This window comes from Stenella coeruleoalba (assembly GCF_951394435.1).
Source record: "Stenella coeruleoalba genome assembly, chromosome: 1".
In the NCBI taxonomy this organism is placed as follows: domain Eukaryota; kingdom Metazoa; phylum Chordata; class Mammalia; order Artiodactyla; family Delphinidae; genus Stenella; species Stenella coeruleoalba.
Genome location: NC_137169.1, coordinates 154279034 through 154296745, shown reverse-complemented (window position 1 = coordinate 154296745; position 17712 = coordinate 154279034). Strand labels below are relative to the sequence as shown.

General features: G+C 37.4%; 1 protein-coding gene across 5 annotated transcripts in view; it reads right to left on the bottom strand.

Moving 5' to 3' along the window:
- RGS7 (regulator of G protein signaling 7) overlaps positions 1–17712 on the bottom strand; it is a gene marked incomplete at its 3' end in the record, with an annotated part of 607621 nt that overhangs the window by 29855 nt on the left and 560054 nt on the right. For 4 of the 5 annotated variants that reach the window (XM_079925792.1, XM_079925794.1, XM_079925796.1 and 1 more), the window contains 3 exons: positions 7091–7165; positions 1746–1844; positions 486–547 (listed from right to left, as the gene is read on the bottom strand). In XM_079925792.1, coding sequence (XP_079781918.1) covers positions 486–547; positions 1746–1844; positions 7091–7165 — 236 coding nt within the window. The remainder of the gene's footprint in view (positions 1–485; positions 548–1745; positions 1845–7090; positions 7166–17712) is intronic. The other variant, XM_079925793.1, reaches the window with a different exon arrangement.

Here is a 17712-nt window from a genome sequence, read left to right as displayed (position 1 = left end):
ATCTGGCAATGCCCCAAAGTGAAGAACATGAATGCCTTAAAAACAGACTTAAATGAAAAATAGGAAAATATATAAAATCTGAGTTTCATTCAAATTCTGAAGTCATAAAATAACTGAGTAGTGTGAATGTTAAGATGAATTTACAAAGAGCTTCTAAGTTGCCAAAAGGTAACTTAATAAATTGAAAGTTTCATTTCTCCTAGCAGGAGTGAAAAGATTCAACTCCTTGGAATTATCTTCTGTATTTGATTCTGGTTGCACAAAGACTGGACCTCTAGAGACCTAAGATAATAATGATTATTCTGCCATTCGAAGTACAACAAAAGAGCTCTTTGAAAGTTTTCCATGTTCAAAAAGGAAAAGGAAAATAATATTTCTTACAGGGCTCCAATTATTTATAACTTCTCCTCCCACCAGTTCTCTTACCATATTGAGCACATTTAATTGTCATATGAAAATTTTTTTATTTATATTGCAATACTTACCTATCAGCAACTTTTGACATTTTTAACCGATGTCTATCTAACTGTATTTGCCAATACTTTATCTGAAAAAAGAGATAAAGAAGTAGTTACATTCTCACAATTTTCAGCTCTAAATTCTGATAGACTGAGCAATTCTTAACAAGAATGTGTTCTCAACCAGTAAAATTTCAAAGTCTGTAGAAAAAATCAGACATGAGGGCTTTAAAAGAGTTAACAAAAAATTAAACTCTGAATGTAAACATAACCAGTATTGCTTTGGAACAGCAGTGAATTTGAACATTCTGCCTGCTTTAACAAAATGTGACTTTATTTTAAAAGTGTTGTAGAAATTTTAGCATTTATCCAAATCAGAATCATTTCTCCCTCAAACATTAAATTCAGAAAATAAATGTGTTTGTTATTCGTTACTATAATTTCAAAATAAACCCTACTTCCTAATACTAACCCAACAAAAGCATCAGTTATATTTGTTTTAAGAATAATTGTATCAACATTTCAGGACAAATTCTCACATGGACATAATAACACATGGAAAATTTAAAACTCTCTGAATTACTTTTCCTTCATGGTGACTATAAATATAGTAGAAAAAGTATGTATTACACAACTGATAAACCATGTTACAATAAAATATTAGGGGAAAATAAGCAAAAGGAGAAAAAGTCCCATGACTTAACTAACCAAGATATTTAACTATGATTTGATATGAGACCCTTGGTGTTCGCTTTGAAATATTACTTGGAGCCAACGCTATTGATCAATGTGTGAAACAAGAAACAATACATACCATGACTGTTGTCAGTGCTAATGAGGGAAAACTTCAAGAGGCTTATAGATATCAGTACTGCAGAAACAAGATTAAGCACTCTTTTGTGAAGATCATGCCACATGACTGGAGGTGGAAAACACATGACCTAATGTCACCAACCTCTTGTCTTCTCATTCTTTAAGACAGAGTTCTGGAGTATAAAATAACTCTTAATAATGGAGGCACCGATAAATCAGTGTGTGTAATTTTAAAAATTGGTTAGAGGAAAAAGGATTTGGGGAATTAAAGAGTGAAGAGTTTTGAAAACTATCTCCATATACTGATACATTTTCAAGTGACTACGTATCTTAAAATCACCTTTTCACTACAAATCTATATGAAACAGTCAATCCTAAAAATCAGTTTTAAAAATACCTACTATTAACATCAACATCTGGTCTTCATACCTGCTACTCTGTAACCCTGTAAACCATTACTATAGGTTGACTCACCTGTTGTTGTAACTCATCTTCTGTTGGAGGTTTAGTTTCTGGTGTGGGTGTGTGGGTAGGACTGTGACTTCTAATATCATTTTGAAGACCATAGACAGACTATATTAAAATAAAAACAAAATATGTTAGGACAAAATACCATTTATAGTCACAGACTTTCTAAAAGGTAGTTTCGTGTTATATATCCAGTAAGATAACTCAAAGCTTTGCTGCATATTGGATTAAGCTTCTTATCAAAATTCAAAAGGCACTGCTATCGTAAATGCTATCACAAATATGGATGTAAAATAGAAGCACAGCATTTTGGAAAAAATACGTGGTTAGATTAACTGACAGAATAATTGATTATATGAAAAATAACTAGCTTAGTGTGATAAAGTGTGGGGGTGGGCTGAGAGTACTAAGTTGGGGAATGACAACACAACACAACACAACATCTAATACATATTGATTTCAGAATAAAATAGAGGTGGATATAGAATAGAATAAAAATGTAATAAGCCAGCGTAAAAATAATCTGAGTTGTTTTACATAGGAAAGGAATGGAGGACTAAGGAGCGAAACTAAGTTAAGAATTCCATTGCTGATTTGGTCTCTGATGGTATGATAAAGACACTCCAGGGTGCTCCTACTTTCCCATCTCAAAACTGGGTTATTTACCTTACAATACTGGCCTTGTCACTTGGTTCCATTGGATGCCATTTTCAAACATCAGTGACCCCTAAGGTTTTGCACATCTTTGAAATTCTTAATGTCCCAGTGCTTCTTTACTATTTTGTCAAAAGATCAAACCCACTATTTAGGAATGCTCTATTTTGAGAAAGACCCATAGTATATATAAATAAAGATCTGGGGACTTAAAGGGACAAAAATTCATTCCCAACTGAAGGTGAGACATCTCACATGTCAACTCAAGGAAGAGGCCAAATTAATTTTTGTTTAAATTCAAAGTATTATTACTTTAAAATAAAGAACTTAATGTAGCTACTGAGCACTTTTTCTTTGGACATGAGGATGAAGGATGAGGACAAGATAAAGTTTCATGAGGCCCACAGAATTAAAGTTACCGAATAGTGGAAAGAAACTGTTGAAATCAGCAGAGGGTAGATGCTTAACCAAGCCAGTTTTCAGGCACATCACCAACCTTACCAGTAACTCTAAATTCAAATGTGTTTTGTTAACTGACCTGTTTTCACTTGGACTACACCTCTTCTTAATGTTAACCTTTCGGCTCTATACCTGGGCCCCTTTTCCTTGTGACTCCCTGTTATTTGGTTCTTAGCCCATCTTTAACATATTTGACTTGGTTTTCAGACTATCTTTGGTAGGTCCTTCAATCTTCCCTCCTTTGCCATAGCCCCAGTCTATTGAAACTCAATTCTTGTTACTGGGCATACATTTCAACCCAAGGAGTAGCATATACGCTGTGAATTAATTATTAACAGGACTGAACTAAATGGATTGGACTGTTTCTTTTTCTTTCCTTTTGGCATTTATTCAACGTTTATTGAACACCTACTATATGCTGGATATAATGCTAAGCATTAGGGATATAGAGATAAACAAAAATAGGTATGCTTCCTCTTTCATTGGAACTCACAACCTAAAGGTTACACAAGAATCACACAAATAAACATGATTAAAACTGTGATAAGTATCATGAAAGAAAAGAATGACAAAAGCATAGTGCCTAGAACAAAAGGAGACTTAATTTCCACTGAAGAAACAGAAAAGCCCTGCATGAACTACTACTACTTGCTTTTGAGGGTGATTAAATACCATAACCCTCTGAACTCTGAAATAACGGCTGACGTGGCTATTTAAAAATTAGGCAAGTGGGGCTTCCCTGGTGGCGCAGTGGTTGAGAGTCCACCTGCCGATGCAGGGGACGCGGGTTTGTGTCCTGGTCCAGGAGGATCCCACATGCCGCAGAGCGGCTGGGCCCGTGAGCCATGCCCGCTGAGCCTGTGCGTCCGGAGCCTGTGCTCCGCAATGGGAGAAGCCACAGCAGTGAGAGGCCCGCATACCGCAAACAAACAAACAAACAAACAAAATTAGGCAAGTGAAAGATCACTAATAATGAAACAATCGTACTTTCCAATGTCTGCTATTTTTTCAGTTGTCTCACGCTAATTTTTGATAAAGAAAATAAAAAAGATTCTAAGGAGTGACCTTTCCATTCTTGCTTACATTGGTTTAACTATTTAAAGTTCTTTAATAAGAATCTCTAGTTCATGTAAAAAAATGTTTTTAAGACAAGATAGCTGACAGTTCTAACAGTAAGTTTTTTGGTTAAGATTTAAAATAATGTAAAAGATTTCTAGGGCTTCCCTGGTGGCGCAGTGGTTCAGAGTCCGCCTGCCAATGCAGGGGACACGGGTTCATGCCCCAGTCCGGGAAGATCCCACATGCCGCGGAGCGGCTAGGCCTGTGAGCCATGGCCGCTGAGCCTGCGCGTCCGGAGCCTGTGCTCCGCAACAGGAGAGGCCAAGATTTGTAGAAAAATTCTAGAAAATTTCTAGAAAAAAACACAATTTATGGTGTCATAGATGTAAAATGATCCATAAATTATCTTCTAGCTCTACATTTCTAAGATTATTTCAATATGCATGCATTTCATGTCGTCTTCATGCAGTTCTATATAAGATCCAAGCCATTGGGCAGTGTTGTTTCAAGTAGTCTTCCAGCAGCCTGGCCACTGGCTCTGAGGTTACTGGGAAGTTTCCTTTTTAGCCTTACATGTAAGTAAACATCATGAATTCTCCCTTTCATGATTCAGGGACCAGTGATAGCTGGACCCAGATAGCTTCATTTTCTGGGGATCAGTGATAGCTTTTAACTTTGATTCTTGGCTAGAGTGAAAATAGCCACAAATAATGCAATTTTATGTTCAGGGCTTAATTTATGGGTAAAGGAGGTAAGAAAATTGATCCTATTTTGGCTGACAAGTTATGAGGATCATTTACAATGTAAAAGAATTTGCATTTTTTAGAAAAATTAAATGTATTAGAAATCTTGGCACAGGGTGGGTAAGGCTAGAGAGAAAGATAAATAAAATTTTCTCAGTGTCTTAATATTTGCAGATGCGGGGAAATCAAATTAACTAATTGGGATCCATTTTGAATTTTAATAGCAAAGATAATTACTAAACCAAGATGCTTTGACTTGATTAACACAGCTTTTATTCCCCAGGGTGCCTGGATGAGCACTTTTCATATGTAGTATCATCCAAATGAATACTGAATAGGTTATTCATTAAATGAAACAGATTTGACTTTCTACTTAAATCTGTTCATATGTGATTTCACTTTACATTTCAGAAGAGATCTAAGAAAATTCTCTCCTACTTTTTTTTTTTTTGTCAAGGGGAGGGGACTTTAAAATAAGAACTAAAGTGTGCAGGAAGCTTCTATGCCTTTCTATGTGGAGTGGAATTTCTGGGATTTTTCTAACTGGTGATGAGGGAGGGAATACTTCTCTTTCCTTTGGATTCTCAGCTCAACTGGAGAATGATTGTGACCATGTCTGATGCCATGTGGAGGAAGCCAGTGCAGACGGAGGGCAGAGAAAGGAGACTGGAGAAGAATGAGAGAGAGAGCTCTGCCTGTGTCTGAGTCCCTGCGTCCAGTAATATCCAGGGCTAACTCTGCCCTGGCCTACTCCCAAGGTTTTAGACTATTCCACTCTTTTATCTATTTTGAGCAGAGTTTCTCTTGCCTGCAAGTTTATTGTACTTCTTACTTAAAACACTTTTGTGCTGCTCTAAGATATGAATAATTTATCCCATTTTATAACACATTAAAATTTAAATTTCCACATTTTGCATATGGAAGTAAAGAAATACCAATATTTTCATGTATAAACAGCTATAAACACTGCAAACTAATGCTTCCCAAATTTTCAAAAAGAATGATGCAATGTGATGCACTGGTAAGATATCATCACTGAGTATAGTGCTAAAGGGAGAGTGTAAACAATTACTTTATTAATCTTTAAGTTCTAGCTCATCAATCCATATACTTTTTCTTCTGAATCAGAGCATAGCTCACTTGGTGTCTGTTGGGGGAAACTTGACACAACGTAATGTATTCTGAACTCTTCAAAATTCATAAAGTGGAGAGAAGTGGCTTAATGTACTTTGGGAGAGCTGATAGATTTTTGAATTTGGTTCCACAAAGCTCGTCCCGGTACACTCAGGCCATGCTGTGAGCAGAGGATGAGAGGAACTGAGTAGGGCTGATCATAAGAGAGAGGGGCCAATAGGCTTGCTTTGGTCTGGCTTTGCCTCTTTTTCTGAGATATGCTAGGGGCAAAAGCTTTTGAGCACCTCATCTGAATGGATTTTATGGCACTTTTCCTGTGGCTTCTTTATCCTAACACCAAGATAAACTGTCTTACAAGAAAGAAAAGGTACTTGGACGGTACTGGGGCCTTTGAACATAATGCTATGTTTATAGGGATGGAAGAAGAAGACATTAAGAAATAAGACTACAAAAAAAATGTTTAGTACCTGCTGCTGGGACACATATCCTGGAAAATGCTGCATAAGTAAAAAGCTACAGAAGAGAAGGTCTTGAAGTTTGTGGGATGTTTTGATCTAGTGGCACTGACCTTTGGCTGTGTCCTCAGAGTGATTGCTCTAGGCCAGACATTCTTATGTGCATCAACCATCTTTTAATGGAATAAATAAAAATGTCTTCTACATGTATGTGTTACTTTAAAAAAATGTAGATACTTCTGCTATGTGTTTTCAAGCAATTATATTAAATGTCATTGAATTCAGAATAGCACTTTGTTTTTGTTACATACTTCCTCACATAAGAGATCCTGAACCTATAACCACTATTCTATAGTTGTGTCACTATAAATTAAATTCTGATGTTAAAACATGGTCCTCATACGATATCTATAATTAAACATCTTTATGATGATGTCTTTTTTTCTTCATGTTTTTCTCTAACAAGGCCCTTCTCTCATGAGTACCACTTTTTCTCAGATAATCTCTACCTACTTTTCCTCATTTCCTGGGCTCCAAAAGAGATACCTTTTTCTGTTAATGGCTCTTCTCTCAGCATCCTTTTCCTTTCACAGCCACCCCCCAACACACACTTTGGGACCTTGACACACTTGAGAATCAGGACGGGGGCTATTTCCTGGGGACAGAGGAACCGACAGAAGTCCAGGGCTTGAATTTCCAGATTTTCTTCCAGTCAAGCAACAAGGAAGAGCAGGGAAGATACTAGAAGGTACTCATGAAATGGAATAAAAGGGTTTTTTTGTGTGTTTGACATCCTCTAAACAGTCCAACACATTACCAAGATCAGCCCAACAAACGTCAATTTTACCTTTCGTGTTTTGTGTGGATTTCTCATTCTGGATGACTTCTTAATGTCCACTTCAGTGGTATTTACACATCCAGGCTAGAAATGGAAAACAGAGACAAAGGAATCTTTGGGTGTAAAGTTTTTGATCAGTGCACTCACTCTCCAGAACCTGAGCAAATGCTGTGATGACACAAGTCCCTGGCCGCCCTTTTCAAATGGCCACAGCCACTTCTCTCAGCAGTAGCCAGTGATGAAATGCTTTGCACTCTTTTACTCCTCAAGTTTAAAAGCCTTCAGATACCATTCTAGAATAACTCCCAGAGAAACAGGAAAAAGAAATACAAGAGATTTGCATGTGAAAGTGGGTGTTAGTATTATTAGTAGCTGCTAACCCAACAGATTTAGAGCAAGGGTGTCCAGAGACTAAATGGGGTGATACCCCCAGCTGATACCTGCATTCAACTTCACTCAGAGTGTACCCTCTCTGATGACAAAGACACTGATGGTTGCTTGCTTCTCCTAAGTTAGAAATCCAATGGCATTCAGTTGAACCAGCTCATATCCCAGAGTAATTTTTCTACAATGATTCATGAAATCCAGTGACTTGGAATATTTGTTTTCTATAGACAGAATGTGCAATGGAGTTAATGGTTAAAATGAGGAAGATGAAGAAAGCAACTGGGAATAAATATACCATGCTTCTTCTCAGGAATTCCTGACTTTCTTTTTTGTTTCCCACAGGCAGGTGAACCCCTTTAAAACAGGGTGGATTGGAGAAAAAGGGTGGACAGCCTGCTCCTTGTTTTTTGACAACCACAGAAGTGTCATTTTGCCAGATTTATCATTCTGTTGCAAAGAAACAAAGAGCTGTAAAGCTTCTTTTTTATTTGGAGAAGAAGAGAGGAAGAGGGAGGGAGGAAGAAAAGAGAAAGAGAGAGAAAAAGGAAAAGGGAGGAGGAGAAAGGGAAGAGGAATAGAAAGAGAGAGGAGGTAGGGGAGAGAAAATATGAATCAGGAAACAGAAGAAAGGAGACTTAAAAATACTTGGGATCTTAAATCTAGAAAGGTCCTCAAACATCACTTACCCTTTAGAAGTGATTGGAAGTTATCAGTTATATGGTTGTGTTTCCTTTACTTTCAAGTTTTGATACAAGATGTAGGGATCTCCGGTACTAGTAAAACTTATTACATTGCACATCTCTGCTCAATTTCTCTATTTTCCCCCCACAGATTGAAAGATCATTAGAACATCAGTTATCCTTGAAAGTGACTCCAGAGAAAATATGAACGTGGAAACAATTCTTTTGAGGAGTTGGGATGGGGTGGTGGGAAAGGCAAAAGGCAGCACTGATGTGATTAGGGAAATAAGAAGTTCTCCACAAGTGCTGGTAAGCAATAGGGATTAGCTCTTTGTATAATGAGGACATAGGACATTTTCCTTAAAGAACCCTCCCCTGATAGTACAACTATTGTGACAAAACTCCACCATAATGTTGTAAGTGATAAAGAAGTAAATCATTTTTTTCTTTGTAGGTTATATGTGAAATATATATATATATACTGTAATACACTGCCCTATAAACATTAAATAAACTATAAGTTTTGTTTGCATATCTATTTAAGAATAGAAATAGCTGGTTTAGCACCGTGGTCTGCTTGGAAGTGTAGGAGGAAGGAAGAGCACCCTCCTGGGTGAGACTTATTACTAACTGACACTGAGCATTCACTTAAACTTTATCAGCATGAGGCTGATCAATATATGATATTCTGATTTAATTTTCTGTGGCTGGTCTAGGCATAAGTATGTTTTAGCCTCCCCACCAACTGCTCCCCACCTGGTGATTTTAATATGCAGCCAGGAGTCATAACCATTGATCTAGAAGTAACAAAGATAATGTTTTAAAACATGAACAATGTGTGTTCAATTCCTATACAATTTCCATTTCCTTGCAGCCTTCCACCCCTAAGCTCATTAGGGAAGTGTAGGCAGTGAAATTCTTTAAGCTTTCATCGATATATCAAGAGCCAAGCATGGCAAGATAGATCATAGGAGATTTTCTTCTATATGTTAAGGAGTGGGATAAATGAGGATATGATATACAGGAAAAGGAAAGCATGTCCCTCTTTGACCAGGGGAAAAAGAAAAATAAAGGTAAGAGGCAGCACTCAACAGGTGTCCTCGTTTTCCTCCTCTAGAGAAGAAACCCTAGGGGGAAAGAAAAGAGTGATAGAAATGGTCAGACAATTATGAGGGAGCCTGTAATGTGTGGGTGGTATAGCTAGTCCCATTTATATACCTAGAAGAATCACCACATGCCATCACAGCCAACATGAATCTTTACAATTGGAGTTGGCAAGAGAGATGAGCCTGAAATAGTGTTTCCCGAGGCTTGTATACAGCAAGCAAGAGACCCAGAGTTTGTTGCATGCCTCAGTAGTAAAGGAGGTAGAAGTTCTGACAAGATTAACAGATGGATGGGAGCCTAAGGTTGAGACCAAGGCCGAGGTGTGCAGGGGTTTTACACTGGGAGCAAATGTCTGGAACACAAACTCCAGCAGTGAGTGCCCAGATATGAGATGGTACCCCCATGATAGCAGTCCTAGGAATAGACTCCACTGACCTAGCTAAAGCAGAAATCAGAAAGAAGCCAGAAGATCATATAAAAATAAAACATTTGTACTCCAAACTGCTATCAAAAACAACCTTGCATAGCAGCAGGGAGAGGTGGGAAAAAAATTCAAAGTGTGATCACTTATCCAAAAGTTTCCTAGCAGATGATTTGAATGATTGTATCATGCAGAGCACACACATTGAAAACTATCTTTCAAATGGGTTTCTGAGAAAAATTGGCCAATTATAAAAAATACAGAAAATATATTTTCTTTATGCACATGAGAAGTCTGAACTAATAGAACTTGAAAACTCCTTCTGTTATAAGCTAGAATTCTAAATCAATCATACTTCATACCAAGTCATACCATATGGGTATTGACAAATGGCCCCAGAAATTGTGTCAACCACTGAAGGCAAGAAGAGGAAAGATTTTTTTCCCTTGCATAAGAATGTATCTGACTGCAGTCTCAAAATGAATTAGAATTTTCATTTTCAGAGTTAAAAGAGCATGGCCTTTCAAATTTAGTTAATGAGCCATTAGCAGACATCTAAAATTCTATTTGAACCAATTCTTAACACCATTAATCAGCAAATTAATAAGAAGGCATTGATCCTAAAAGTAAACATTATTAGAAGACTGAACCCTGAGGTAATGTCCCATAACTCTGCTCCCATTCCAGGCTAATGAAATATGCCAGTTCAAAATTTTTTGCTAATGGCAAAATGGTTAAAATAATAAACTGGACCTGGGATGCATGTCTCAGTGAACTTCCAGCTTCCTTTCATTTCTAAAGAGCCTCTTAGGACAGCTAATGCTTAGACAGATCTCTGGTACCTAAGTTAAATAGGGGATTCTTGAATATTAAAAAAGCTTAGATGCCCAAAGTCATCTAGTACATTTCTGAATAATTAAGGTCATGACCTAGTGTTGATACTTGCAAAATAACTGCTTTCAGACATCAGGCACTGTGGTGAATGAAACACAGCAATACATTTTTTGGGGGAATTTTAAAATAATTTTAAGAAAATTTATTTCTGTATCTAATTGTCAGATCTAGTGATAAATGGTAAGATATAAAAATGAAGGTATGAGGCTTCCCTGCTGGCGCAGTGGTTGGGAGTCTGCCTGCCGATGCAGGGGACACGGGTTCGTGCCCCGGGCCGGGAAGATCCCACATGCTGTGGAGTGGCTGGGCCCGTGAGCCATGGCCGCTAAGCCTGCGCGTCCGGAGCCTGTGCTCCGCAACGGGAGAGGCCACAACAGTGAGAGGCCCGCGTACAGCAAAAAAAAATTAAAAATAAAAAAAAAGGAAGGTATGGCCATACTTGAATATTCTGTTAATATAATAAGGATGCCAGACAGATGAATCATTGCAATGTAGGAGCATAAGGACTGGACAGAAGTTGGCAGAGGGCATTACACAACAACAGAACATTTCAGACATCCATTCTTATGTACATTCTGTTTCTCCTCACCAATATGGCAGACAAATATTTTTTAAAATTTTGCTTTTAAGCAATTTTAATCCCAATAAGACCTTGTTGGCCTTGGTATTTTAAAAAGGCAGTTATCTTTTTGAAGCATATATAATATATACCACTAGCCGCCAGCAGATCTGCTTGAAATGTTATGCATAAATTGTTTTTCTGAACTACAAAACATATCTTCCCAATAAGGTATAAATAACGTTACCATTATCAAGTAGGCACTCAGTAAAAATGTTCAAATATGTACTATTTTACATATATAATATTAAGTACACAGTATTATTGGATTTAAGGAATAATAAAGTTGTATTTACATTGGCCTAGAAAAGAAGCATACATTATTTCTAGTAATTCAAGGATGAATTTATTTTAAACAGAACTAAGCTGTGCTGTAATATTACTATACTACTATTTATTAAAAGTAGAATTTAATGTCTTGGAATCCATTCTTGAAGGGGCAAAATGATCATAATATTGAGAAATATTACTGCCATAGCATTCATTTAAGTGTCTTAATGAGTTGCAAAACAGAAGCTGGGATTCTTGCTTTCATTATTATTATTATTATTTATTTTTTACATCTTTATTGGAGTATAATTGCTTTACAATGGTATGTTAGTTTCTGCTTCATAACAAAGTGGATCAGTTATACATATACATATGTCCCCATATCTCTTCCCTCTTGCGTCTCCCTCCCTCCCACCCTCCCTTGCTTTCATTATTGATATTTTATTTAAAAGCATCTAAAAATCATTTATTTCCTCTCATGACATAATGCATTTTTATTAGTTGTAGTGGAAGGCACACTTGTTTTCAGGATAACTTAGGATATCTTCAGGATCCTTGGTGAAGAGCAGCACTATTAATAGTAATGGAGAACAACTATCTTTAAATTCAATCAACTGTAGCTGATGTGTAACTGGGCAAAACAATGTCCTAAGTGACAAATAAGCGGAGATTTAAGAATGAGGTGGCATATAGAGCTGACAGTAAGGGATACACATATTCCTGGAAATTTAAAAATCAGACATGACTCTGGGAAGATTAAAATTTTGAATATATTTAATTATTGGTTCAAACACAATTAAATTATTGAAAATGATTTGTCCTTCTGTAACACTGTACCAGTTTTAAAAACACAATTTGCAGTATATTGTACCTCAATTAAAATGATCCCTTACTCTTATACAAAGTAATTCTAGACTTTTGAAGTGTTCAACCTCAGGATATTTTTTTAAAGAGCCAATTCAAGCTTTTCTTTCTGTTTTGGCACTTGCCAATTGATTTAGCTTCTGATTCTTTCAGCCTTGCTGACCCACCAATTTACTAAACGTTAAACACAGACTGAAAGAAGTTGTTTGTGGCAATTACCCTGGAATTCCTTCCATTCACATTCCTCTATAATACTTACTCATTTGATTCCTACTCAATCTTATTTGTTGGCTATAGATTCTTAATTAAGTAATCCTACTTCAATGTATTTTATGAATGAATTCCACATGTCAAGAGGCACGAGGAAGTCTGCTGTAGCAGAGGGGAGGGAAATGTACCATGACACTTTGGAGTCGTGGAAAGTGGCTAAGTTAGGTAGAAATTATAGACCATGGTAAAATCTTTGGTTCAGTTCTAAACACAAGTGGAAGTCATTGGAGGGTTTTAAACATGAAAGTGACTTGGTATGCTTTAGATTTTTAAAAGCTCACTCAAGCTTTATGTCTTTCACAAAAATGGACCTAAATGTAAAATGCTAAACTATAAAACTCCTAGAAGATAACATAGAAGAAAATCTAGGTGACGTTGGGTTTGGTGATGACTTTATAAATACAACAGCAAAGGCACAATCCATGAAAGAAATAATTGATCAATTGAACTTCAATAAAATTAAAAATTTCTGGGGGTGCAGTTAAGATGGCAGAGTAGGAGTACGTGGAGTTTGCATCTCCTCACCACTAGGGCACATAACAGGCACTGGTTGGGGACCTCAGACACCTAAGAGAACACGAGGAACCCCCAAGTGACCAGGTAGGACATGGGGGAGAGCAAGGGGGAAGGAGAAGTGGAGGAGGAATGGGACCAGTACCCTGAGGGGTGGCTGGGGAAGGGGAGGGGTTTCCACACTTGGAGGGGCCCACTCACCATGAGGGAATCAACAGGGATGGGGAGAAAACCTTGGGGGATCAGAGGATTGGAAGGGAACGTGGCCAGTGTTTCCCCTGCCCAATCGGGCCCCATGGAGCCTGCTTGGGTACTGGGCCTGATCCTCCACACTCTGAGGCCCTTCTGGCCAAGCAGAGCCTAAAATTTACCACCCAATACCCCCAGGGCATTTTCGGGATCCTGAGCCTAGGCCTGCCGCCTCCCCCAGACTAAGCCCCTCCCTGCCCCAGCCCCACCCCCAGGGCATTTTCCAACTGTGAGTGTCCTGAGCCTAGGCCCCTCCCCTGCCTAAGCCCCATCCCCACAGCCAAGGCCTTTTCTGGTTTCTTTTTTTCTATTGTGGTTCTGTTTTACCTTGCTGTTGTTTCATTTATATATTTTTTTCTAATATATTTTTTACTTATTAATTTTATTTTTTATTCTTTGTTACTGTTATGCTCCTTTTTTTTTTTGGCTGCGCCATGTGGCTTGTGGGATCGTGGTTCAGAAGCTGGGGGTCAAGCCTGAGCTCCTGTGGTGGGAGCACCAAGTCCAAACCACTGGATTAACAAAGAACCTCAGACCCCAGGGAATATTAATCAAAGTGAGGTCTCTTGGAAGTCACCATCTCAGCACCAAGACCTGGCTCTACCCAACTGCCGGTAAACTCCAGTGCTGGAAGCCTCAGGCCAAGCAACCAGTAAGACAGGAACACAGCCCCACCCAGAAAAGAAAATGAGATGACAAAAACATATGTTACAGATGAAGGAGCAAGGTAAAAACCCAAAAGACCAAATAAATGAAGAGGAAATAGACAAGCTACCTGAAAAAGAATTCAGAGTAATGATAGTAAAGATGATCCAAAATCTTGGAAATAGAATGCAGGCACGGATCGAGAAAATATAAGAAATGTTGACAAAGATCTAGAAGAACTAAATAACAAACAAACAGAGATGAACAACACAATAACTGAAATGAAAAGTACACTAGAAGGAATCAATAGTAGAATAACTGAGGCAGAAGAACGAATAAGTGAGCCAGAAGATACATTGCTGAAATAACTGCTGAGGAACAGAATAAAGAAAAAAGAATGAAAAGAATTGAGGACAGCCTCAGAGACATGTGGGACAACATAAAACATCAACATTCAAATTATAGGGGTCCCAGAAGAAGAGAAAGAGAATGGGCATGAAAAAAATTTGAAGAAGTCATAGTTGAAAAATTCCCTAACTTGGGAAAGGAAATAGCCACCCAAGTCCAAGGAGTGCAGAGAGTCCCATATAGGATAAACCCGAGGAGAACCACACCAAGACACATAGTAATCAAACTAACAAAAATTAAATTCAAAGAAAAATTATTAAAAGCAGCAAGGGAAAAGCAACAAATAACAAACAAGGGAAATCCCCATAAGGTTATCAGCCGATCTTTCAGCAGAAACTCTGCAGGCCAGAGGGAGTGGCAGGGTATATTTAAAGCGTTGAAAGGGAAAAACCTACAACAAAGATTACCCAGCAAGGGTCTCATTCATATACAACAGAAAGATCAAAAGCTTCACAGAGAAGCAAAAGCTAAGAGAATTCAGCACCAACAAACCAGCTTTACAACAAATGCTAAAGGAACTTCTCTAGGCAGGAAACACAGGAGAAGGAAAAGACCTACAATAACAAACACAAAACAATTAAGAAAATGGTAATAGGAACATACATATTGATAATTACCCTGAATGTAAATGGATTAAATGCTCCAACCAAAAGACACAGACTAGCTGAATGGATACAAAAACAAGGCCCATATATATGCTGTCTACAAGAGACCCACTTCAGACCTAGGGACACATAAGACTGAAAGTAAAGGGATATAAAAAGATATTTCATGAAAATGGAAATCAAAAGAAAGCTGGAGTAGCAATACTCATATCAGATAAAGTACACTTTAAAATAAAATCTGTTACAAGAGATAAGGAAGGACACTATGTAATGATCAAGGGATCAATCCCAGAAGAAGATATAACAGTTATAAATGTTTATGCACCCAAAATAGGAGCACCTCAATACATAAGGCAAATGCTAACAACCATAAAAGGGAACATCAACAGTAACACAATAATAGTGGGGGACTTTAATACCCCAATTACACCAATGGACAGTTCATCTAGATGGTAAATAAATAAGGAAACACAAGCTTTAAATGACACAATAGAGACTTCCCTCATGGCACAGTGGTTAAGAATCCACAGGTTTGAGCCCTGGTCTGGGAAGATCCCACATGCCATGGAGCAACTAAGCTTGTGCGCCACAACTACTGAGCCTCCACTCTAGATCCCACGAGCCACAACTACTGAGACCATATGCCACAACTACTGAAGTATGTGTGGCTAGAGCCCATGCTCTGCCACAAGAGAAGCCACCTAGAGCCTGTGTACCGCATGAAGAGTAGCCCCAACTTGCCGCAACTAGAGAAAGCCCACACGCAGCAATGCAGCCAAAAAAATAAATAAATAAATTTATTAAAACAAATAAATAAATGATGAAATAAACCAGACAGATTTAATTGATAGTCATAGGACATAGCACCGGAAAGCAGAAGAATACACTTTCCTCTCAAATGCATACAGAACATTCTCCAGGACAGATCACATCTTGGGTCACAAATCAAGCCTCAGAAAATTTAAGAAATTTGAAATCATATCAAGCATCTTTTCTGACCACATGCTATGGAATTAGAAATCAATTACAGGAAAAAAAAAACTATAAAAAACACAAACACATGGAGGTTAAACAGTGCACTGCTAAATAACCAAGAGATCACTGAAGAAATCAAAGAGGAAATTAAAATATACATAGAAACAAATAATAATAAAATATTGTGACCCAAAACCTATGGGATGCAGCAAAAGCAGTTCTAAGAGGGAAGTTTACAGCAATACAATATCACCTCAAGAAAAATCTCAAACAATCTAACCTTACATGTAAAGCAACTAGAGAAAGAAGAAAGAAAACACAAAGTTAGTAAAAGGAAAGAAACAATAAAGATCAGAGCAGAAATAAATGAGATAGAAATGAAGAAAACAATAGCAAAGATCAATAAAACTAAAAGTTGGTTCTTTGAGAAGAAAAACAAAATTGATAAACCTTTTGCCAGACTCATCAAGAAAAAAAAGGGAGAGGACTCAAATCGATAAAATTAGAAATGAAAAAGGAGAAATTACAACTGACTTCACAGAAATACAAAGGATCAAAAGAGACTACTACAAGCAACTATATGCCAATAAAATGCACAACCTGGTAGAAATGGACAAATTCTTGGAAAGGTACAACATTCCAAGACTGAACCAGGAAGAATTAGAAATATAAACAGACCAATCATAAGTAGTTAAATTGAAACTGTAATTAAAAATCTTCCAACAAACAAAAGTCCAGGACCAGATGGCTTCACAGGTGAATTCTATCAAACATTTAGAGAAGAGCTAATACCTATCCTTCTCAAATTCTTCCAAAAACTTGCAGATGGAGGAATGCTCCCAAACTCGTTCTACAAGGCCACCATCACCCTGATATGAAAACCAAAGATATCACACAAAAAAATTACAGACCAATATCCCTGATGAACATAGAAGCAAATATCCTCAACAAAATACTAGCAAACTGAATCCAACAACACATTAAAAGGATCATACAACATGATCAAGTGGGATTTGTCCCAGGAATGCAAGGATTCTTCAATATATGCAAATCCATCAATGTAATACACCATATTAACAAATTAAAGAATAAAAACCATATGATCATCTAAATAGATGCAGAAAAAGCTTCTGACAAAATTCAACACCGATTTATGATAATAACTCTCCAGAAAGTGGGCATAAAGGGAACCTACATCAACATAAGAAAGTCTGTAAATGACAAACCCACAGCAAACATCATACTCAATGGTGAAAAACTGAAAGCATTTCCTCTAAGATCAGGAACAAGACAAGGATGTCCACTCTCACCACTGTTATGCAACATAGTTTTGGAAGTCCTAGTCATGGCAATCAGAGAAGAAACAGAAATAAAAGGAATCCAAATTGGAAAAGAAGAAGTAAAACTGTCACTATTTGCAGATGACATGATACTATACATAGAAAATTCTAAAGATGCCACCAGAAAAATACTAGAGCTAATCAATGAATTTGGAAAGTTGCAGGATACTAAATTAATGCTGAGAAATCTCTTGCATTCCCATTCACTAACAACAAAAGATCAGAAACAGAAATTAAGGAAACAGTCCCATTTCCTATTGCAACAATAATAACAAAAAGACATAGGAATAAACCTACCTAATGGAGAAAAGACAGCCTCTTCAATAAGTGGTGCTGGAAGATCTGGACAGCTACATGTAAAAGAATGAAATTAGAACACTTCCT